The following is a 25175-nucleotide window of genomic DNA, read 5'->3' on the forward strand; positions in this document are numbered from 1 at the left end:
TTGATTATCCAAGGCATCTCATATAAGTGGAATCGTACAGTATTTATCTTTTTGTGACTGGTTTATTTCATTTAGCACAATGTCTTCAAGTTTCATCCATGTTGTAGCATGTTTCAGAATTTCCTTTCTATTTATTTATTTTTTTAAGTTTATTTATTTTTGAGAGAGAGACAGAGCACGATCAGGGGAGGGGCAGAGAGAGAGAGTGAGACGCAAAATCTGAAGCAGGCTCCAGGCTCTGGGCTGTCAGCACAGAGCCCGACTCGGGGCTCAAAGTCATGAACGGTGAGATCATAACCTGAGCCAAAGTCGGATGCTTAATTGACTGAGCCACCCAGGCGCCCCAATTTCCTTCCTTTTTAATGTTTAGTAATATTCTATTGTGTGGACAGGCCACATTTTGCTGATCCATTCATCCATCAATAGACATTTGAGTTACTTGCACATTTTGACTATTGTGAATAATGCCACTGTGAACATGAGTGTACAAATAGCTCTTCATAACCCTGCTTTCAATTCTTTTGGGTATATACCCAGAAGTGGGATTGTTGGTACATATTACATATTACAACATTTTTCATATGAGGTTTTTTTTGCACATATTATTCTCTAGCCTGCTCTTTTTGTGTAGTATGAGAGGACACTTTCCATATAAGCACTTCCATATGCACAGTATTCTTGATGGTTGCACAGTATGGGCCCATTTCTCTGAGGATTTCTCTGAGAATCCTTTGAGAGACATTTAGCTGTTTCCAACGTATAATAAGCAGTGCTGCAGTGCACATCATTTTAAATATTTTCTAACTCATCTGTGAGAGTATGTATGTAAAATAAATTTCTAGAAGTAGAATGCCTAGGCCAAAAGCTATGTGTTTTTAATTTTGATAGACGTTGTCAAAAGACTTCTAAAGAGGTAAAATCTAAAGATTTTACACCCCGACCCAGTGGATGTCTGTGGCAGATTTCAAAAAGGTCTTTTTTTTTTTTTTTTTTTAAGCAGGAACAATTTCTCTGGAGGCCTCACACACTGGATGTGTCAGTTCTGAAGATCTGTTATTTCAACTCTTACACTCTATTATTGTTTACTTTTAACGGATGAGAATCTTGTCTTCCTAGCTAGATGCTAAGATATTTAAGGGTGGACGTAATTTACTCTACCCATCCTCAACTCCACAGATAGTTCGGTTCCGCAGACTTGCCAGAACTTGTTACATTTGTATATAATATGAATGACAGTCTTGCCTTTTAAAAAATAACTTTAATTAAATTTTTTAAGTAGGCTTTACACAGAGCCCAGTGCCCAACACAGTGCCCAACACAGAGTGCCCAACACAGAGCCTGAACTCACAACTCTGAGATCAAGACCTGAGCTGAGATCAAGAGTCAGACAGCTAATTGACTGAGCCACCCAGGTGCCCCTATTTAATTTAATTTAATTTAATTTAATTTAATTTAATTTAATTTAATTTAATTTAATTTTAAACAGGCTCCACACCCAACGTGGGGCTTGAACTCATGATCGTGAGATCAAGAGTCTCATGCCTTCCCAATTGAGCTAGTCAGGCACCCCGACAGTCTTGTTTGTTGTGATTTTTTTTTTAACTTCAAAAATGAAGAGGTCTTTTCTTGTGTAGCTGTTCCAAGTGAAATAACTGGAAACATTCAATTCTAACATCAACAATAATAGTAGCCACTAATATTTATATTTGAGCATGCACTATGAAACAAGTATTGTCCCAAAATGCTTGACATGTGTCATCTCATGAGACAGGTGCTACTCTTTTTTTTTTTTTTAATTTTTTTTTTCAACGTTTATTTATTTTGGGGACAGAGAGAGACAGAGCATGAACGGGGGAGGGGCAGAGAGAGAGGGAGACACAGAATCGGAAACAGGCTCCAGGCTCCGAGCCATCAGCCCAGAGCCCGACGCGGGGCTCGAACTCACGGACCGCGAGATCGTGACCTGGCTGAAGTCGGACGCTTAACCGACTGCGCCACCCTGTATCTTGCATCAGGGAAAACTGAGGCTCAGCGAGGCCCACTGACTTGGCTAATGTCATACACCTGGAAAGCAGCAGTTTTCCAGAAAATTTCAGTCCATTTCATTCCCCAGTCCATGTTTTTCATCCCTGAACCATATTGTCATACATATGACTTTTAACCTAATCCAATTTATCATCCATACATCGGTCAACCGTACCTCTTGCCTTTCCCATGGAGCAGATATCTTCATGGGGCAGGGGGATAAAGTGATTAGAAGTTTCCTCATTTGGGGAAGATCCCCATTTTGGGAGATGCTGTCTTTCAGAAAGTGGTTATTACTTCCAAATATTCCTATTGTTCCCAACTATAGATATACTTATGGAAGTAGTTTCTTTCTTTCTTTCTTTCTTAAAGATCACGACTTCCTTTAAATTATAAATTTCACATGCACATAAGAAGCCCCAGAGAAGAATCCTACCTATTTTTACTAAGGCCAACTTGTGAAACCCACATTTTCGAAAATGACAAGCATAATAGGATTAACACTACTTTGAACTTTCATAAAATAGTCATCAAAATTTAGAACTTGAAAGAGGCACGGTTCCAGTGAAAACTATTATTATTGAACAAGCAATATCTTTCTAGGCTATGAAGATAGATAGCACCCATAAAAAGATATGGCATCCACATTCAGTTTTTAGCCTGTGAAATAATGAACAAGAATCAAAAATTAAAAAAAAAAAAAAGGAAGTTCAACTTCATACAATAAAGAGCAAACATATGTAAATCATTACCCCCTAATAGATCCCACATGCTTCATAAATAGTTTGAGTAAATTCACCATTTCAAATCCACAATAAGCTAACAGGAACCAGGATTCGGGTGGGAAGTGGGAAAGTTGAAAACAGGAGGCAAGATTTGCACTAACATTTGAGGGAACTATGTTGTTCCTTTACTACTTGTCCTTTGTCCAATCATCATCCATCACAAGGATACTGTTACCCAGAACCAAAATTCTCATGATTTTATCAAGTGCAAAATCTGCTGAAGATGGCATCTACCCGTTTAGTGCCCAGGAATCCATACAGCACTCCCTGGTGGCTGAAATTCACAGACACAGACATCCGAGAGCATACCTTTTTCTTCTTTTTACAGGTGATACTAGATTTCTTGCTATTTTTCCAAATAGATCTGAAGGTTTCTGAAGAGATTTGAGGAGTGACTGTAATTTTTAAGACTGGACATTTACCTGATGGGGGAAAGAACATAATAGTAAATGCGTAAGATATTTCACAACTCCATTTAATGGAGTAAGTCTGGGGCTTCTGAGAGGGGCATTCTCCCACATTCTTATTAACTGGGCAATATTCCTTTCACTTAATACCTTTTCCCTATATCTATATCTATATAGTTGTTTCTGTATTTATTTATTTATTTATTTATTTTTCAACATTTATTTATTTTTGGGACAGAGAGAGACAGAGCATGAACGGGGGAGGGGCAGAGAGAGAGGGAGACACAGAATCGGAAACAGGCTCCAGGCTCTGAGCCATCAGCCCAGAGCCCGACGCGGGGCTCGAACTCGCGGACCGCAAGATCGTGACCTGGCTGAAGTCGGACGCTTAACCGACTGCGCCACCCAGGCGCCCCGTTTCTGTATTTATTTTGAGAGGGAGAGAGAGAATCCCAAGCAGGCACCACACCCTGTGGGGAGTCTGATGCCCGACGTGGGGCTTGATCTCACAAGGTCATGATCTGAGCCAAAATCAACAGTTGGAGGCTCAACGGACTGAGCCACCCAGACACCCCTCCCTCTTAATGTGAGTGATCCATAACAATTTATTTCTGTAATAACTTCTTACCCTAGTCCTTTCTTTTCCATTCCTACTGTCATATGTTTACCTGGATAATTCCAGTGGCCTTCTAACTGGTCTTCCTAGCCTCAGACTTTCCCAGCCCCAAATCCATTCTGGGCTCTACTTCCAGATTAATCATCTGAAAGTGAAATTCTAATCTTGTCTTTCATTGCCTCTAATACTTTATTGGCTCATCATCTTTTTTTTTTTTTTTTTTTTTTTTTTTTTTTTTTTTGAGGGGGAGAGATTGAGCATGAGCAGGGAAGGGACAGAGAGAGAATCCTAAGCAGGCTCTGCACTGTGAGTGCAGAGCGAGATATGGGGCTCGAATTGCGAGATCACGACCTGAGCAGAAATCAAGAGTCACCACTTAACCGACTGACCTACACACGCTCCCCTGGCCCTTCATCTTTAGTGGACCTCTCTTGGTTTTTCTTGTCCAGCTTGCATTTTAGCTTCTTTCTGGAACAGAATCTCAAATTTACTTTGGGGTTCCACTCCCCTGTGCTCTCAGGCTAGACAGGCACATAACCCAAATCTGATCAATTAGTGGATTTATTCTCCCTGGCACAGTGATGTGTTAACAGCTATGCATGTGACTCATGATGGTCCAATGAAATCAGGAGAAAGGCTCTTTCTTAGATTAAACTGGCACAATGTAAACTAGCTAGTGCTACCCAACTTGCCACTGTGCGGGAAGAACCTGCTTGAGAATATACTCAACACAGAAGCAGAACTTCCAGGAGATGAAGGTAGGTAGTGTTACTTGAGCCCCTGAATCCACCTGGACCTGTAGCTAGAACCACCCATGGGCTTTTAGTTATATGGGTCAACAATTTGTGTGTGTGTGTGTGTGTGTGTGTGTACTTAAATCAGTTTGAGTTGGTCTTGTATCACTTGAGACCAAGATTTCTCACTGATTTTCCTATAAAGACCTGCGATATTGTGATTAGAAGAAATATATATATTTGGTCACTCATATTTCTCATATATATTTGGTCTTTGTCCGTGGTTCTTGGCTCCCAAACCCTTGGAATTTCCTGAGCAATAAGAGCAATGGGAGCATCTTTTCTTATAAGCTTTGGTCTCTTAGGCGTATGTGGGGAATGGGTGAAATAGGTGACGGGGGTTAAAAAGTACACATCATGATGAGCACTGAGTAATGTAGAGAATTGTTCAATCACTATATGGTACACCTGAAACTAATATAACACTTATGTTAGCCACACTGGAATTCATTTAAAAAAGAAGATTTGAAAAATAAATCATTTGGTCCCTTGTTCTCAGTTCCTGAAAACACCTTAGAGCCACAAAGGGGAAATGGGTGCCTTATAATTCATAACAAGCCCCTTTCCACCACACTGGAGTTTAAGATAATGAGGTGATTTTTGGATAGCACCTAAGGATGGGGCTGGTTGCCAAGGGAAACCAACCATAAATAGAGGGTTAAAACCTTCAGTCCTACCCCCTGATTTCCAGGGAGGGGAAAGGGGCTAGAGGCTGAATCAATCACCAGTGGTCAAGGATTTAATCAATCATGCCTATGTATGAAACCTCCATAAAAACCCAAAGGACAGGATTCAAAGAGCTTCCAGGTTGGGAAACCAGAATGCTTCTGTGTGCCACCATGCTGGGCCCCAAACTCCATGAGGACAGAGCTCCTTTGTTTGAGACCTCACCCTCTAAATATCTCTTCATCTGGCTATTGATTTAATATCCTTGTAATAAACCAGTAATCCAGTAAATAAACTGGTTTCCTGAGTCCTATTAGCTGTTCTAGCAAATTAATAAAACTCAAGGAGGGGGTCATGAGAACCTCAGATTTACAGCCTGTCAGTCAGAAGCACAGTAACAACTTGGACTTGTGATTGGTGTCTAAAATGGTGGTGGAGGGGAGGGGATAGTCTCGTATGACAGAGCCCTTAACCTGTGGAATCTAATGCTATCTCCAGATAGGTAGGGTCAGAATTGAGTTGAATTGTAGGACACCCCGCTCACATTTGGCAGTTGTTTCGTGGCCAGGGGAAAGACCTACGCCCACACATCAAAACTGGAGTCAGAATAATAAGACTCAAATACCTAGTATGCCATTCCGAGAGCCTGTGTCAGCCCATCCTTCTTTTATTTCCCATGGCACTTGCCCTTCTCCCCCTTCCTGTTTCTCATCTAGCCAAATGTCCAGGTCCTGTTTGCATCACAGGTGCCTCAAGCTGTAGTTTGTGGAGGCCAGGATACACCAGGAAGAGGCTAGAAGCAGACAGGTAAGTAAGACGTATGGTTGAGAGGAAAATTATGAACCTTAAAAATAGTACTGAATGTCACCTCCAGAGGGTCAGTTGAGGTTGAAACATGAAAATGGTTGTAAGGTTGTGAGAACAAATCAGGCTGGGCACAGTAAGAGGTAGTGGAGGGCAAGGTGGATGAATATGGCTAAGGGACCAGGAGGTATAAGACAATACAGTTTGTAATTTCAAGGCTTGGAAAGGACCAGAAACCATGTCGCTGGGGGCTTGAGTGGTACATATGTGCCTGGAAGAGAAGCAAAGTCAGTGTCCTATTTGGATGTTTTCCTCTGGTGAGCAGTGCTTATTGATGCTTGGTGTGCTGGGGTCATTCCATCCTACATACAGGTCGTCACAAAAAATCAGGTGGGGTCGCAGGGAAAGTTGCTCTGGAACCTCAGGGTGGGGCTGGGCCATAACAAAATCTAGGGCAAGAAGTCTCCAGGAGCGTGCCTAGATTGAGAGGTTGAGCAGTAGCCCTTCATGTTTCCTGGGTCTGATTTTGGCCCAGTGTCTTCCATGTTTCCTTGTAGAGCAGCAGGTTATATAGACATAAGTCTGCTAGGTGACGTGAGGGGCCATGCCAAATGTCTAATATAGACCTTGGTGTCTCACTTGGGCCACTCCAGAGGGGTCACTGGCTGCAAAGGCCTCTTTGACCACGTCTAGGGTAGAAAGGACCATTGGACCTATTTATTGCAATCTAAAAGAGCTTAAGGCAAATACTTCTAGTTCCCTGCCTAATATCTTTTCTGACCTTATTTTCTTTTTTTCTTTCTTTCTTTCTTTCTTTCTTTCTTTCTTTCTTTCTTTCTTTCTTTTTTTCTCTTTCTTCCTTCTTTCTTTCTTTCTTTCTTTCTTTCTTTCTTTCTTTCTTTCTTTCTTTCTTTCTTTCTTATTTTCTTTATCTATTTTGAGAGAGAAAAAGGGAGAGAGGATGTGAGCAGGGGAGGGGTAGAGAGAGGGGAAGAGAGAATCCCAAGCAGGCTCTGTGCTGTCAGTGCAAGCCTGATGTGGGGCTTGAACCCACAAATGGTGAGATCATGGCCTGAGCCTAAACCAAGAGTCAGGCGCTTAAATGACTGAGCCACGTAGGCGCCTCTGACCTTATTTTCTAACAGAGCTCACATTTTTCTTATGGCAGCAATGTTCCCAGTTAAAAATTAGGGACGAGCATGTGACATGCTTCTGGCCAACTGCAAATAAGCAAAAGTTGCTGAGGATTTCTGAGATTCCCTCATACAGGTACCAGCACTATCTCCTTGTCCCTTTCTTCTTCTTCTGGTCTGGAATGGAGATGGGAGGCTTTCAGTGAAGCAGCCACCTTAAAACTATGAGGATAAAAACCACCTGCTAAGGCAGATGGTGGAGAAAGAGAAAGGAATGATGTTGGGGCACATCTGTACCTGCTCAGTCTTCCTCTACTTGATTAAGCCACTATAGCTGGTTCTGTTCCATGTAGCCAAACATCATCTCTCACTGATGCAGAATTTAACAGCAAATAGGTATAAATCATCGTCATGGAGAAAAACAAAACTCAGAGTTATTAAAAAAAAAAAAAAAAAAGGCAAGCACAAATGTAGAGGAGGACAGAGCTTCAATAGGAAAACAAGGTCTAAAGTCTTGATCACTGTGAAGCTGAGGGAGCAGTGTGGGATGCATGGCTCATCTGTGAGTAGTGCCAGGGGCTGCAAACCACTTAAAATGGGGCCAGGAGTATGGCAGGCGGGGCCAGCTTAAGGCCTCAGAGCATTCATGTGGCAGCCAAACTCACAAAAGACTGTCATGTTCCCTGAACACCACACTTTTGGTCATCCTTTTCGCTTTTCTTTACAAAACTCTAGCCATACGGCAATGCTCTATAGCGTGTGAGGCCTTCAGTTCCTTAGTGGAAGCTGAGGTGATTTCAGATAGTATTAGATATTGACATGGAATTATATAACAATGAATCACATGGTAGAAAGCTATGCACTTGGGGCGCCTGGGTGGCTCAGTCAGGTAAGCGTCCAACTTCAGCTCAGGTCATGATTTCGCAGTTCGTGGGTTTGAGCCCCATGTTGGGCTCTGTGCTGACAGCTTGGAGCCTGGAGCCTGCTTCGGATTCTGTGTCTCCCTCTCTCTCTCTCTCCCCCTCCCCCAGTCTCTCTTTCTCTCTGTCTCTCAAAAATAAACATTGAAAAAGATTTTTTTAAAAAGCTATGCACTTTTCAATTCTCTAAAAATGTAATCAAAGTAATGCATACATATAGCTAAAAAATCAAACAGGGCTAAAAAGTTCATACTGAAAAACAACAGACCCTTTCCCTTCCCTCAGGCTTCTTCTCCAAAGAAAACCACTTTTAACTCATTCAGCTGTTGTTTTTTTTCTTTTGTATTATTATTTTTTTTTTGGTTTCACGTTTTTACTTAAATTCTAGTTAGTTAACATATACAGTAATATTGATTTCAAGAGCAGAATCTGGTGATTTATCACTTACACATAACACCCAGTGTTCATCACAAGCGCCCTCCTTGATACTCATTCATTCAGCTGTTTTTCATGAGATTTGCTGCCTTACTCCAAAGAAAGTGCTTTTTATATTATATGATATTTCCATTAAACATTTTATGTATTGACTGTTATCCCATCTTCTCACCAAACCTCTCAACAGTTCTATTTCAAAATTTTTAGTTAAATCAACACTTGTTGTATTGACTGGTATGGTCATATATATTTCGTTCACAGTATTTTTCTTACTCATAAAACTTTTAAGATTTTATTTTTAGGTAATCTTTACACCCAATGTGGGGCTTGAACAATCTGAGATCAAGAATCACATGATCTACTGACTGAGCCAGTCAGGTGCCCCAATTATATAACTTTCTTCTGAGTTAATAGTGTTAATTTTTCATTTGCACAGTTTCCTGTGTACCAATTCTAAATATTTTCCCCAATTTCTTTTATTTTTCATACACCCATTAGTATTTCTTGCAAAATACTTAAGTATTTCCAAAGTTCGATTCATTTTTTACCACAGTATTCCTCCTTTCCAAAGTCTTCTATTTTTCTGTCCATTTGGACTAGTTCTGACGTTCAACCATCATCTGGGATTCTGTTTTCTTTTCTTTTTTTTTTTTTCTTTTAAGTTTATTTATCTTAAGAGAGAGCTCAGGGGAGGGGCACAGAGATAGAAAGGGAGGTAGGGGAGAGGAAAAAGAGAGAGAGAGAGAGAGAGAGAGAGAGAGAGAGAGAATCCCAAGCAGGCTCTTTAGCGTGGAGCCATTAGCGTGGAGCCCGATGAGGGCTCAATCTCACAAACCAAATGGTGAGATCATGACCTGAGCCAAAATCAAGAGTCACTTAACCAATTGGACCAGTCAGGTGCCCCTGGGACTCTCTTTTCTACTTTTCTGTATTGGTTCTCCTGATTTCTGGATTCTGGATTCTTCATCCTTGTGGTTTATTCTCATTTTGCTCAAATGTGTTCTCTGGGAGCTTCCTAGGAAACAGAGGAGGCAAAGAGTTTGAGTTCTTGTGTACTGAAAACTACTTTATCCTCATACTTGGTTAGAAGTTGGGAATGTATAAAGTTCTCATAGAGTTTTCATGGCAGTGCCTCATTGTTTCTAGCTTCTGGTTAGAAGTCTGAGTTCATGCTGATTCTCAGTCCTTTGTACGGAATATACAGTATTTATCTGTAATTGTTAGACTTTGCCCTTTATTCCTAGTGTTCTAAATGCCATGGTGATATAGCTTTTATCATTCACTGTGCAGGGCACTCAATGGGCTCTTTCAATATACAGATTTATGTCTGTTAGTTCTGGGAAAGTTCTTGATTTATTTGATAATTATTTGATAATGCCCTCTCCCCACTTTTCTCTGTTCACTCTTTCTGAACTATGAGTTAAATATTGGTGTTCACAGACTGATCCCCTCTAATATATTCTAATTTTTCATCTTCCTATTTTTGTTCTACTTTTTAAAGCCTTGTTTGAATTCATCTTTCAACATTCATTTTGAAATTTTTATTTTGGCTATCATTTTTACTTGACAAGAACTTTTTCTTATTTTCTGATTATTCTTTTTTCATAGCATCCTGTTCTTGTTTCACAGATGCATTATGCCTGTTTCACTGGGAGGAGTCATAACTAATTTCTTAATTTTCTGTATTGTCTCTTTATCTTCAGAGTTCCCTTTTTTCTCTCAGGCTTGGTTTCCTATATCAAACTATTGCCTCAAGTATCTGGAGATGTTCGGATTTCTGTTCACAGTGAAGCATGAGGCATCCAAAGGCTTATGGGAAGCTCCTCTGTAGGAGCAGGGCTTGCTTACCTGCTGGGCTTCTTTGAATGATGAGGGCATGGCCAGGTGTCAGCACCTGTTTTTCCTTTCTCTGGGCCTATCCAGTTTTCAAAGAATACCCCAGTCTTCTACATGGCTTTTGGCCTCCGGAAGCAGGGCAGACAAAGAAGGCTGCAGTAATGGTAAAGGCTGTGTCCCAAGTGTTGAGTGTGTAGAATTTTCCCTAATCCTCCTCTTTTCAGCTTCTTACTTCACTCTCATTCTCTGCCATGCTGGGTGTGCTAGGTCTGCTAAAGGGCTATTTAATTTTTCTAGGGAAAAATCCCTAACTGGTCTTCCTTTTTCTGTCCTCACCTCTCCTCCAATGTATTTTCAACATAGAGCTAGAGTAATCCTGCTGAGATGTGGGTCAGATCAGGTCACTCCTCTCAAAATTCTCAAATGCCTTCCCATTCTCAATAGAGTTAAAAACTAAAGTTATCATAATTGCCTAGAAGGCCCCTTGCCCTCCATGCTTACTTCTTGGAATTTTTTTTTTTGTCCTATGACTCTCCCATTACCTCTCACTCCACTCCACCCATGTTGGCTTCCATACTGGTTTTAGAACACACCAGGTAGCCTCCTGCCATAAGCCTTTGCACTCGCTGTTCGGCTTACCTGGAATTCTCGTTCCCCAGATACACATGGCTTGCTCCCTCACACCTGGCCTTCACTCAAATGTTTCTTCTTCGTACAGCCTTCTCTGGCTATCCTAACTAAAACTCCCAACCCCTGACACATATGCTTTATCTCCTTTTCTTGCTTTATTTTTCCCTTAAGTATGATCCCTATCTGATATCCGATATACAATAATGTGTATTTTACTTCTTTTGATAGTTGGTTTACTGTCATTCACTAGGAAGTAAGATCCATGAAAGCAGGAATTCACTGCTTAACTCAAACAAGGCCTGGCATTTGTGGGTTGTCCCAATCAGATGGAGTAGCCATCAAATGTGGGGCACTCCGATTGGGTGGAGGCCAGGGGCACAGGCGATAAAAGAGTTCACCCAAGGCAGAACAAAAGAGATAAAAGTTTACTGAATACATTGTAAGGAAGCAGTAGGCAAGACAGCAAAGGAGACACTGTAACGAAGCACGGGTGAGGAGCCACAGTTACAGAGCACAGTGAGGAGGTAGGAAATGTATGGAATTTTCCCTTTTTGATAATTTTAGGAACTGTGCCCACTGGTAATTGGTTAGTTAGGGCCTATGGTTATTTAGAGGTGGGTCGCTTCGTGAGCCTGTTTGCATTCAGCTCAGTGGTCACCGTGGGCCCTTTGGCCTTGCTCTACAGCATTAATAAATTCATGTTGAAATAAATAAATAAATCAGTAAGAATGAATAAGTGAAACGATCCTTAAGTATTCTGGTTTTGTTTTTTTTTTTAATTAGTCAAAAAGCAACCCTATAAGATGTAGACAGTTCAACCCTCTGCTTTTTTTTTTTTTTTTTTTTTTTTTTGTAACAAGTGAGGTTGCTGATGTTTCTGAGGAAGCTTTCATTGTGTGTGTTCCATCATTAAAGGTAGTTCAATAAGAATTCCTTGGTAGGCAAATAAATTACTTTAGGCTATTAATTTGGATCTCATGAAAGAAGTAGAATTAGAAATTAGCTTGTTAACTTGCAAATGATAAGAACACAAAAGCAATCAAAAGAAGAACATTAGTTCTATAATCAGTGATATCACTCATTGCTTTTAATGTTTAAAAGGATACCATTAAGGCTAAATGGCAAGAGATTTCCCTGTAGAATCCAATCAGCTAACCCTGTTTTGAGGAGTCTTTCTAACAATCTGAGGTGCTCCGTGGAAACAAGTTATAATTATTTTGGTTCAAAATGTGGATGTATTAAAGCTACTCATGATATATACTACTATATTTGGGAAATTAATACTTCCTTGAACTGTAAGTTGTTTTTAAATGCTTTTTAAATGAGAATCTGTATTTTCAGGTGGGTATTTCATAATTGTCTTCCCTACTTATGCAAATTGAACTATTTACTAAGCAAGCACAATGTTTTGCAGTTCCAAATAAGTACTCAATGAGAATCATTTTCCGTCAAATCATCTGAGACTGCCCATCATTAGCACTTAACTACAATAAAGATCAGAACACTGCCTGTGGTATTTTATAATATCTTTTGCCACAGGGTATAGTAAGTTACTCCCATACTAAGGAAAACCAAATGAAATCATTAACCTGCTTTCAGTTTATTAAGCTCAAATTAAAGTTAAATTTAAATTATTTTTAATAATTCCATTGAATTTGAATTCAATTCAAATGGACTAGGAAGATGTTTTGTTTCTCCAAAATAAAGGGATAATTTAAAAATCTTGGAATCATTTGGGGCGCCTGGGTGGCTCGGTCGGTTAAGCGTCCGACTTCGGCTCAGGTCACGATCTCACGGTCCGTGAGTTCGAGCCCCACGTCGGGCTCTGTGCTAACAGCTCAGAGCCTGGAGCCTGTTTCAGATTCTGTGTCTCCCTCTCTCTCTGCTCCTCCCCTGTTCATGCTCTGTCTCTCTCTGTCTCAAAAATAAATAAACGTTAAAAAAAAAATTTAAAAATCTTGGAATCATTTGATTGGCTTGTGAAGAAATGGCAATGCAGTAGTTTTAATCTTTTATTTTTATTTTTGAGAGAGAGACAGAGAGTGTGAGCAGGGGAGGGGCAGAGAGAGAGAGAGAGGGAGACATAGAATCCGAAGCAGGCTCCAGGCTCTAAGCTGTCAGCACAGAGCCTGACGCGGGGCCTCAAACTCATGAATTGTGAGATCATGACCTGAGCCAAAGTCAGACACTTAATCTACTGAGCCACTCAGGCACCCTGATGGTTTTAGTTTTAAAGTGGTGATTACTTCACTATTGGTGAAGTAATAGTGTAATTCTTGTAAAACTGCCACTGTTAAAAAAAAAATGCAACCTAAAACTATGCCATGTCTCTAAGATCATTTTATTGAAGAGATGACAAAGACCAATACTTCTACTACTTAATTCTCTCCACATAACCTGCCAGATAATGCACCAAGATTTCTCCCCCACCCTTTTTAAAAATTTTTATTTAAGAGGGAGAGAGAGAAAGAGAGAATCTTAAGCAGGCTCTGAGTGGAGCCTTACACGGGGCTCCATCAAAAGACCCCGGGATCATGACCTGAGCCAAATCAAGAGTTGGACACTCAACTGACTGAGCCACCCATGTACATCTCTTTCCCCCTTTTAAACACTGAATTTGGATGTTCAAATATGTTTATATGTCTTTCATAGAACTTTATTTAAAATGGCGTTACTTCGGGGCACCTGGGTGGCGCAGTCGGTTAAGCGTCCGACTTCAGCCAGGTCATGATCTTGCGGTCCGTGAGTTCGAGCCCCGCGTCGGGCTCTGGGCTGACGGCTCAGAGCCTGGAGCCTGTTTCCGATTCTGTGTCTCCCTCTCTCTCTGCCCCTCCCCCGTTCATGCTCTGTCTCTCTCTGTCCCAAAAATAAATAAATGTTGAAAAAAAAAATTAAAAAAAAAAATGGCGTTACTTCATCCCTCTGTCAGCTGTTAAGTATGGCTATCGTTAATTCTGGTCATGCATATTAATGAAAGGAAGAGGGCAGCGTTGGCCAATGTGTAATAAATAACTCATTCCATATGTGAGTCTCTCATTTTCAAAGGATTACACGGTCATAAACCACCCTTACTGCTCTCCCGATGCCAATCAAATTGAAGCCATCTTTGATGGTCCAGAAAGCACATCAGAATCTTATGAGAGATGTCACCTGAGTTTTCCAATTGCTATCTGGAGGAATATCTGCAGGTGGGTTGGGAAGGAGAATAGAGAATAGGACAGAGTCCCTCAGAGAATAAGTGAGACTGAGAGAAGAGAGGGAAAAGAAAGAGCAACTGAGAAAATTTCACTCTAATGACAATCGTTACAGTAGCCCCATCCCCCACCCCCTTATCTGGGCTTTCTCTTTCCACAGTTTCAGTCATCGGCAGTCAGGAAGCAGATGGGTTTCCTTCTGAGGAGTCATCAGAAGGTCAGTAGGAGCTTAATGCCTGTCATTCTCCTCACTTCACCTCCTCACGTAGGCTTTGTTATTTCACATCATTACAAGGGTGACTCCAGTACAGTAAGATATTGTGAGAGAGAGGCAAGCCATTTTCACATAGTATGTATTTATTTATTTATAGAGCATGAGCGGGAGAGAGAGGAAGTGGGGGAGAGAGAATCTTTTTTTTTTTTTAAGTTTATTTATTTTTTGAGAGAGAGAGAGAGAGAGCACAAGCAGGGGAGGGGCAGAGACAGAAAGAGAGAGAAAGGGAGTCACAGAATCTGAAGCAGGCTCCAGGCTCTGAGCTGTTCGCACAGAGCCTGATGTAGGGCTCGAACCCATAAACTCTGAGATCATGACCTGAGCTGAAGTCGGACACTTAACCGACTGAGCCACCCAGGCACCCCAAGAGAGAGAATCTTAAGCAGTCTCCACACTCAGCATGGAGTCCAACGCCTCAATCCCATGACTCTGGGAGCATGACCTCAGCCAAAATCAAGAGTTGGACGCTCAACCGACTAAGCCACCGAGGCACCCCCACATAGCTTTAATTAGAGTATACTATCATAAGCATTCTATTTTACTATCAGTTATTATTGTTAATCTCTTTCTGTGCTTAATTTATAAATTAAACTGTCATAGGTATGTATTCATAGGAAAAAACCTAGTACATACAGGGTTTGATCCTATCTGCAGTTTCAGGCATCCACTGGGGATCTTAGAACATGTCCCCCACGCATAAGGGGAGACTACTGTACTTAGGTCAAAGATGACATATGACATCCTAGAAGTTCTTGAACTCTGTGCAAATCACTGGGCAAATTGGTACAAGGGTAGGCGGTTTATGATAGTGCTCTTGGTTATCACTTAGCTCAGACCAGTTATTTAATGAAAAAAGTAGAGCAAGCTGTGAGTAGAATAGCATTTAGGAGTGAATGGATGTGGACAAGTGGAGAGGAACACAAACTGAAAACACTCTACCTGTCTTTCTGGCTCTTAATGCTTCAAGTATGTCAGTAGCAGCCATTTCTCCCAGGACATTGTTTCCAAGGTCAATTTCCCTTAAGTGAGCAGAGTATTTGATCAGGCTGGACAAAGAAAATGACAAATCAAAATGGCAATGTTACTCAAAGAAACTCAATCCACTTATTATGGAGTATGATCTTTCTTCTTAGGTCCTCAATACTCTCCTTGACCCCACTTCCAAAGATGATGCACTGACCCAATTTGAAAACTGAAGATATCCTGAATTCAGGCTTTTCCAATTTAATCTCTCTAGATTGGATGGCCCCCTTCAGCAAGTTGGTAGGATAAAGACTTAGTTGCCTTCAATATTCCATTCATTTATTTATTCATAAGATGTGGGGGTTGTGCAGGGTTTCCCAGTCTTTTAGATTTTGCACACCAGTAAAATGTCAAAAACTTGGGAGGGAATGGTTTGGCAACTTTTAGTATGTCAAATAAATAGCAATTCTCACCTTGTCAATAAATAAAAGAACAAATATTTTTACATGAAATTAGGAAGGGCATAGTCTCAAAATAAAGGATTGCATTTAAAATTGAGTAAGTTTTTGAGGGTTGATCGGGGGGGGAGGGCGGGGAGGGTGGGTGATGGGTATTGAGGAGGGCACCTTTTGGGATGAGCACTGGGTGTTGTATGGAAACCAATTTGACAATAAATTTCATATATTAAAAAATAAATAAATAAATAAAATTGAGTAAGTTTAGCTTTATGAAAAATGAACACACCATCTGTCTTTTTTTTTTTTTTCTAATCTCTTTGAGGATTATTGAAAATTCCTTCATGCCCTAGCACTGGCCTGACAACTGGTCTTGGGGAATCTCTGGCATGATGAATGGACATGAAATCTGGGTGAAGGCCTGGGTTCCTGGTTAGCTTATACCTCCTGTCAACCATGTAGTCATGGGCAGGTCATGCGTCCTCTCTCACCTTTCTCATCTGTAAAACTGGCCTCCAAATTGGCTGTTCTGCCTATTTCATAAGGTTGTGGTGAAAACAGAATGAAGCAGTTCCTGTGAAAATATCTTGCAAAATTCAGTATCAATGATGCTATCATACTGAGTACAGGCTTATTAAATGCATATTATGTCTAACATTGCAGGGATTAAACGAATTTAACTCATGGCCTCTGCTCTGAAAGAAATTATCATCTGACTTCCAATAAAACAATTTTGAGTCCTTACCACACACTGAGGATATGAAATTTTAGTTAGGATCAGTAGTGAATACAAGGTCATTCTCTTGCTCCCTGTACACATTTTCTATTGATTCAGCAGCCAGAATTCAAGGGTGGGGCTGAGTGGTTCCGCCAGACTCTCCCTCTCAAAGGTCTTGCTCTCCTAAATAGCCTGTCTAATCAGGACTTGCCTGGCTTTGGCTTCCTGAACTGCCTGCCTATATCCAATTCCTTCAGGTAAGATGGGTGAGAACAGGGATGCTTCAGAAGGAAGCAGGAAGAGAATGAAGAATGTTGAAGACAAACATCACAAGTCGACAATTTTACATCTAACTCTGATTCCAGAGGCCAAGGATTTAATCACTATGCTATTCAGCCTCGCATGAATTACGGTCCTTTATACATCACATGTGATGAGGGCCACCCACATGCTTAAGCACTTGCGCCCAGCACAAATGGGCCTTCCAAGGGTAGGAGTGGAGCTGAAATCTGCCAAGCTTTGCTGGTCAAGTCCTGGGCCCTGGAGCATAGACCTAGAAAGGTTAACTCCTCCCACTCATTGGCCAGAGGTGGTACGTTTTTTAACTCATCTGCCCAGAGAGGCTCTTTTTCTAATTTGTATAAAGGTACTTGCTGGAGCCCTAGGCACTATATTTAGCACCTTCCATGATCTAATTTAACCCTATAAGAATCTCTTGAGTTAGACACTATTATTATCCCCATTTTTACAAAAGAGGAAACTGAGTTACAGAGAAATTATGATAAAAACGTAGATAGGTTAAAAGTAAGAGGACAGAGAGAGGTATATCATATTAACATTAATCCAAAGAAAGCTGAAGTGACTATATTAATATTCATCAAAGTAGATTTCAGAAAAGGGAATATTATCAGAGACAAGAGAAAAATATTACTAGGGACTCCATGATAATATGGGCCAATTCTTCAAGTGACTTAATCTTAAATATTTTGCACCTAACAAAAGATCTTAAAAATATATAAAACAAAACTGATTAAACTGCAAAGAGGTATGAACAAAGTCACAATTCTCCTCTCAACAATTGATAGAACAAGTAAACAGAAAATTTGTAAAGATACAGAAAACCATAACAATGCTGCCAACCAACTAAACTTCATTGACATTTATTCACATTCCATCCAAAAACAGCAGAATACACATTCTTTTCAAGTAAACATGGAACATTTACCAAGACAGATCATAATCTGGGCCATAAAACAAGTATGTTCTCCAATCACAGCAGAATTTAATAAGAAATCAACCAGAGAAAAATATTTGAAACATTTACAAATATGTGGAAACTAGGCCGACAGGTCAAAGAAATCAAAAGGAAAATTAGAAAATAGTTTGAATTGAATGACAATAAAAATACGTATCAAAATTTGCAGGATACAATTAAAAAGTCCTTGGTATTAATATAACCATTTACATTAGAAAAACAAAAAGTTTAAAATCAATAACTTAAGCTTCTACTTTAATAAATTAGAAAGAAAAGCACATATTAAAGCCAAGGTAAACAGAATAAAGGAAATAATAAAAATAAGAATATAATGCAATGAAATTGGAAAAAACTAAAACATTAGAGGAAACCAAAAGTGAGTTCTTTGAAAAGATAAATAAAATAGATAAAATTCTAATCACATTTATTGGGGGAAAAAAAACAAATTATCAATGTCAGGCACAAAAGAGGATACATCACTGCAGATCCTCCAGACAGGAAAAGGATGAAAAGGAAATATTATGAATAACTTTAAGGCAATAAATTTGAAAACTTAGCCAAAATGAACAAATTGCTTGAAAGACATAAACTACCGAAGCTTAACACCTTCCTCCCCAAATAACCAGAATAGCCTTCTATCTACTAACGAAATTGAATTTGTAGTTAAAATCTTCTCATAAAGAAAACTCCAGGTCCAGATGTCTTCACTGGTGAATTTCATCAAATATTTAAAGATAAAATAATGCTGATTCTACACAAATTCTTTCATAAAATAAAAAAGGAGGGAACACTTCCTAACTCATTCTGTAAGGCCAAAATCACCTTGATCCCAAACCAGACGAAAACATTACAAGAAAAGTAGAGACCAATAGTCCTCATGAACACTGATGTGAAAACTCTTACCAAAATGTTAGCAATATACAAAAGGATAAACCATCAGCAATACAGTAAATCTAACAATATATTAAAAGGGTAATAAAATGAAGTTTATTAATATAATTATTATAAAAATAGCAGCAAAGTTATCCAAGTGGGAAATTCCTAACTTTCCTAAATAAAGAAGTAAAGCATATTAGAAAAAGAATCTTTAGGAGCGCCTGGGAGGCTCAGTCGGTTGGGAGTCCAACTTCGGCTCAGGACATGATCTCACAGCTCATGAGTTTGAGCCCCGTGTCAGGCTCTGTGCTGACAGCTTGGAGCCTGGAGCCTGCTTCAGATTCTATGTCTCCCTCTCTCTCTGCCCCTCCCCCATTTGTGCTCTCTCTCTCTCTCTCTCTCTCTCTCTCAAAAATAAATAAACATTAAAAAAAAAAAAAAAGAATCTTTTTCTGGTAAAATAATGGCCATCAATCAAGACCTCAAGTTTCCAACCTTGGCATGTTCTGTTGCCCTTGATTACCCTAAGGTGCTGTAAGTACTAATATCCTGACATGGTATAACCTGGAGTCTTCTACTGGGCAATCTTTCCTATTGTGCTGCAAATGCTGACTTGTGGCTTGGCCCACTGGGTATTTGGATTCAGGAGAGCTGGACAGAGAGATGTCCAGGGTTGTCAGCATAAACATGGCAAGAAAATATTCTGTTTTCCAGGAGCTTTTGAGAAATGCTCTTTCTGCCTAAGTAGTTTGGGACAACTTTGTAATCAAAAACAAAAAAGTGCTCACACTTGAGTAGTCTGCCTTTCTTCCTCAGGTCACATAGCTGACTTTAGGGGAAAAAAATCTAGAGGTCATAACTCCTGCCTTTCCTCTGTTGCCAACTTCATAAAATGGGGCTTCTAGTGAGGTCTTTGGGACCACTTTGTGGGCTCACATACAACTGTCTGCCATTTTTATGATTTCAGGATTTTCCTTAAGATCACAAACCAAGACCAAGGTGGGTCCCTGCTTTCCTCTCAGAGCTAAAAACCCTCACTTAGCACTATTAATAAACTGCAATTAAATTGTTGTCCCTACAATTTAACTAAAGCACCGAGTTTTAGAAGGTGAACAAATAAAACCTCTTAATTTTCTACTCACCATGTTAAAATTTGAGTGAATTCCAACAAGCCATTTTCTCCTTCTTTTCCTTTTCCATCTATGCCATTATCTGCCAAATACAATTTCACTAACCAAGGACCAGTCGAATCTTTAATTTTTTTGATTCCTATAAGAAAATAATAGTATTTTGTTATTTTTAGATAATAGCTCCCCCACTTACCACCAGATACGTTGATTTTATTTTTTTTTTTTAATTTTTTTTTCAACGTTTATTTATTTTTTTGGGGACAGAGAGAGACAGAGCATGAAAGGGGGAGGGGCAGAGAGAGAGGGAGACACAGAATCGGAAACAGGCTCCAGGCTCTGAGCCATCAGCCCAGAGCCCGACACGGGGCTCGAACTCACGGACCGCGAGATCGTGACCTGGCTGAAGTCGGACGCTTAACCGACTGCGCCACCCAGGCGCCCCGATTTTATTTTTAAGATTATACTTATTTGACTTATGTGAGTAGATTTATTTTGGAATATAGTCAAGGAAATAGATGTAATTTAAGAAATCCTTTAAAAAAGTACTCAGTACATCCTTTATTCTTTATAATAGCAAGCCCCAAATTGCTCTGTATGAAAGGAAATCTCACTTAAGATTTAACTTGTTGCCTTTACTTTGGCTAAAGAGGAAAATCAATGTTTCTAGAAATTTCCTAGTAGAAGATAAGCAAGTTGTTCACTGATCCTAGGGAAGTGATAGTCCTTACCCAGGGATTCAGAATATGCAAAGTTGTCACATTTTTTTAACTCTAGGAGAACAAATGTGAGGTAGAAAGAACCATCTTGCCTTTGTAGACTTCATGACTGAGGTCAGTGGTCCTGGAATCTAATTTACCCCCATTGGTCCATTCAGCTTTTATGAAGTTCAGTGTCACTCAGTGCTATGGAATGGCATCATGTACACATTTAATTTATAACCCATTCAAGTTTAGGAGTTTGGCAAAGAGAAAGACAGGAAGAGGATGGAGAAGAATAAATAGCCATGGACATGCCAGCTAATTCACTCAGTAAGTGTGAGATGGGAAATCTGAGTCTCTGGTCCCAAAACCAGATTGCCTCCAAGTGTTTGAAATTATATGCTTTGTGTACAATATAACCCCCTAAACACTAGCCAACTACTTCATCTGGGGCTTAGCTAACAATGACCTGTTCCAAAGTTGGCAAGAAACTGCACGGGACTTGGGAATAATATACCTCTATACATTTATTGTGTGGGCAGTTTATTTATTTTTTAACATGAAATTTATTGTCAAATTGGTTTCTATACAACACCCAGTGCTCATCCCAACAAGTTCCCTCCTCAACACCCATCACCCACCTTCCCCTCCCTCCCACCCCCCATCAACCCTCAGTTATTCTCAGTTTTTAAGAATCTCTTATGGTTTGGCTCTCTCCCTCTATAATTTTTTTTCCTTCCCCTCCCCCATAGTCTTCTGTTAAGTTTCTCAGGATCCACGTAAGAGTGAAAACATATGATATCTGTCTTTCTCTGTATGACTTCACTTAGCACAACACTTTCCAGTTCCATCCACCCTGCTACAAAAGGCCATATTTCATTCTTTCTCATTGCCACGTAGTATTCCATTGTGTATATAAACCACAATTTCCTTATCCATTCATCAGTTGATGGACATTTAGGCTCTTTCCATAATTTGGCTATTGTTGAAAGTGCTGCTATAAACACTGGGGTACAGTTTAAAGGATTGTAAAGAATCATTTAGCTATACACTGATTTTGCCTAATATGCTGACTTGAGAACCTAATCCCAAGGGCTAGACAGGACTCATCTGTACTTGAATTCATTCAACATTCAACACATTTTCTTAAAAGAGTATGTTCTTTGTTTAAAATTTTATTTATTTATTTTGAGAGAGAGAAAGAGAAAGAGAGCAAGGGGGGAAGGGTAGAGAGAGGGGGAGAGAGAGGGAGAGAGTGAGAGAGAGAGAGAGAGAGAGAGAGAGAGAGAATCCTAAGCAGGCTCTGTACTGTCATCACAGAGCCCGACGTGGGGATCAAACTCAAGGACTGTGAGATCATGACCTGAGCCGAAGTCAGATGCCCATCCCAGGCGCCCCTTCAACAGATATTTTTGAGCTCTACCAGATGTCAGGCACTGTCCTAGGTGCTGGGAATCCAACAGGGAACAGAAGAGACAAACTCCCTGCCATCTGAAGCTGACATGAAGCGATCGCTATCTAGTGTGTAGGAAGAACAAGGAAGAGAGAAGAGTCACTGATAACCAAGTATAAGTTTTCAATTCATGAAAGAGAATGACTTTTTAGGGCAAGGTGATATAGCTGGACTTTTTGTTATTTTCCTTCAAAACACAGTTGGGGGGATGAAAACTAGCCCATCATTTAGTTTCATTGGGGGTAAGCCTAACTTGTCCAAATGTATTTGTTCTTACATCCAAGGCATGGGAATGATGGCAAATGACAGCTGTTGTAAATAATTTAACAGTGCTAATATATTAGGACGGTATCTGACACACTGTGGGTGTTTAATAACCATTGAACAAATGAATGAATCAATGAATAATAGAGTATAGAGTGTAATCATACTGTGGAAACTTTTATCTCACTGTTTATTGTTTTTCCAAGTACAAGGGAGCTAATAATGCCTTGAGACCATTTATGAACACGAATAGGATATGACTTTTCTACTTATAAAATCTCTTCACAAACATAGTGCCTTTGAAAAGTTAAGTTTACTGCTCAGAATAATTAATGACGTGGATACTGATCACATGTGGCACTCGTTTCTTATTGTCCCCTTTTTGCCAGAAAGCAGTGGTGATGAAACATGAGGCCAGTGGAGCTAAGGCCAAAGGCCAAATTCCTGTGCAGTTGCTGAGCACTAGAGCACTACAAGGAAAGAAACAGTTTTTGCGAGTCTACCCCTGCCACCCCACCGACTTAGCCAGCACGGCACAAATGTATGCAATTGGAGAGGAAGGGGGCTTCCGGGTCTGTGACTGGCCTGGTACAACTTGCATCCCCAGGGGAAAAGCAATCCAAATTCTCCTCCAACTGGTGGAAAGCAAGGTCGCAATGTCATCTCTGCTCATGAAAAATAACCAATTTGGAAAGTGCTGGTCCAAACCATTCTGCAGAATTTAGGGAGTCACAGTGCCCTGTCAGAGGGTAGGAAGACTGATATTGCTTAGCACAGGGATTTCCTCCTTTGGGCCTTTATCCAAAATTTAAGCAGAACCAAATACTTTTCTCTGAATACTAAACAAATTCCTCAGAGTAAAGAAAGGTGAGTACATACTCAGCCCCTGGTAATACTTGATCCACCCCAGCTGTATTCATCCCAACCTATTTTCCCCTAATCTTAACATTTCTTTAAAACAAAAACAAGTTCACAGACAATGACTATTTTAATTTACACTCCTCTGTCTCCGAGAACTTAGTGGCGGCACAGCAGTGCCAATTGTGACTAAGAGGCAGGAGGGTGTAGAGAAAGCAGAATCCCTGGGTTTAAAACCTCTCTCTAAAAAACTCTGTGGGACTCCCCAGAAAGCCACTTACCTTCTCTGAACCCAAGTTTCCTCGCTGCTCTAACAGAGATAATACTCATTTCCTAGATGGACTGGGAGGATCGACTGGGAAGCATGGTGAAGTAATGGTTGTAGAGGTACTTAGTACACAACAAATGTTACTGCCTGTCTTCTGAGTTTCATTTCTGGAAACTGTAAGTCATTGAAACGCTGGAATGAGAGCGGCCCTGCTGGAAAACCTCCTTGTGGAAGGTATCTCCCCTTCTGCCACCGCCTCCCTGAGGATCAGATACATACTTCTTATAATTGCACACCTCCTCTGGAAGCCTCTCCACAGATCCGTCTGGACTCACCCAACCTTGTGCTTCATCCCATTTTCTCTGTGGTTAATTGCCAAGCTCCCCCAACTGTCTCTGACTGCAGAATCTTTCACCCTCATTGAACTGGCTATCTGGTCCTTTCAGATTTCCCTCCTAAATATACCTGGACCATCTTTCTGTCACTGCACTCTGCACTTTTGCTCCTCATGTCTGAACTATCGTGATAGCCTCCAAACTGGTCTCCCTTCACCCGCATGTCCCTTTTTCCAAAACACATGCTGCAATGCTGCCCAAGGTTCTTTTCAAAAATCCAATTCTCATCATGTCACTGCCTTGCTTCAGAGGAATCATGGCTCTAACTCTGCACACAGCAGAAACCCCAACTCAACTGCATTCATGGCTCTTTGGCCACGTGGGTCCTCTGGCCTTTTCAGCTACACCTCCAGCCACTCTCTCAGTGACCACTATGCAGTGAACATCACACTTCCCATACACTGAACACTCTGTGCACTTTCACCCCCTGAGCCTTTTCTCATGTGGTTCCCTTTGCCTAGAATGCCCTCTCTTTCACAGTTGATAAACCTCTTTTCAGTCTTTCTGGAAAGAACTCTATTTCCTATGTGGGCCAGTACTCAAAGGTCAAGTGTAAAAAATTTTCATGGAACCAGAAGTTCCCCCAGAGAGGTTCCTCATTTTTTCCCCTCACTCTCTGGTGTCTCCTGGGATCACCAGGACAGCTGTGCATTGCATATTCTCTTGGACATCACACATTCTATTTTGCTTAAGAACTACTCAAATGTTCATTTAAAGATGCCAGGTCTGAGCAGGACCTTCTTCTTAATAAGGCTGATTAAAAAAAAACAAACAAAACTTGCTCAAAATAGTTTCCTTCCATCAACAAGGAATATGTGTGATTTCCTATGTAATTACCAGAGATTTATAAACCAGAACATTGACTGCAGGACTTAAGGAGGCAAAGTGTAATTAGTGTTGGGTGATTCATACCTTGGACCTTGGAACATGTCCACAAAGGTTTCCATTGTTTGCCTATCACTCCAGGATAAAATCCCAAGTAAAATAATTTCAGGATATTAATCAGTAACTTCTGGATCTGGAACCAATAAAACTGTTTTGAAGATTACATCTTGTCTTTTAAACTTGATGCTTGCATTCCTTAATGCCAAAGTATTCCTATGGACCACGGCTATGTTATAAACAATGCCTTCTTTGGGGAAGTGAATTTGGCACTTGGGTGGCATTGGTACTGTAGCAAAGGTCTGATCAATCTCAAGCTTGTAGACTGACCATTTTATGGTTGGATTTTGCTCTCAGTACATGTCTAAGTCATGTACTGGCCCTCCTAGTCCTAAATCCTTGACAATTAAGACACCTAGAAACTACAGTGTGGGGTTTGGG

The 25175-nt window shown here is 40.4% G+C and overlaps 1 protein-coding gene across 2 annotated transcripts in view; it reads right to left on the reverse strand.

The window, feature by feature from the left end:
* Nucleotides 1-2005: 2005 nt before the first annotated feature.
* Nucleotides 2006-25175, reverse strand: part of LOC122491916 — a 58405-nt gene continuing 35235 nt past the window's right edge. Inside the window, exons 8-11 of one of the 2 annotated variants that reach the window (XM_043595251.1) lie at nt 19929-20055; nt 15459-15565; nt 3120-3232; nt 2006-2685 (exon numbers count right to left, since the gene is read on the reverse strand). In XM_043595251.1, the coding sequence (XP_043451186.1) occupies nt 2674-2685; nt 3120-3232; nt 15459-15565; nt 19929-20055 (359 nt within the window). In that variant the 3' untranslated portion in view covers nt 2006-2673. Of the gene's footprint in view, nt 3233-15458; nt 15566-19928; nt 20056-25175 lie in introns of both variants that reach the window. The other variant, XM_043595250.1, reaches the window with a different exon arrangement.

This window comes from Prionailurus bengalensis, chromosome C2, assembly GCF_016509475.1.
Source record: "Prionailurus bengalensis isolate Pbe53 chromosome C2, Fcat_Pben_1.1_paternal_pri, whole genome shotgun sequence".
NCBI classification, from domain to species: domain Eukaryota; kingdom Metazoa; phylum Chordata; class Mammalia; order Carnivora; family Felidae; genus Prionailurus; species Prionailurus bengalensis.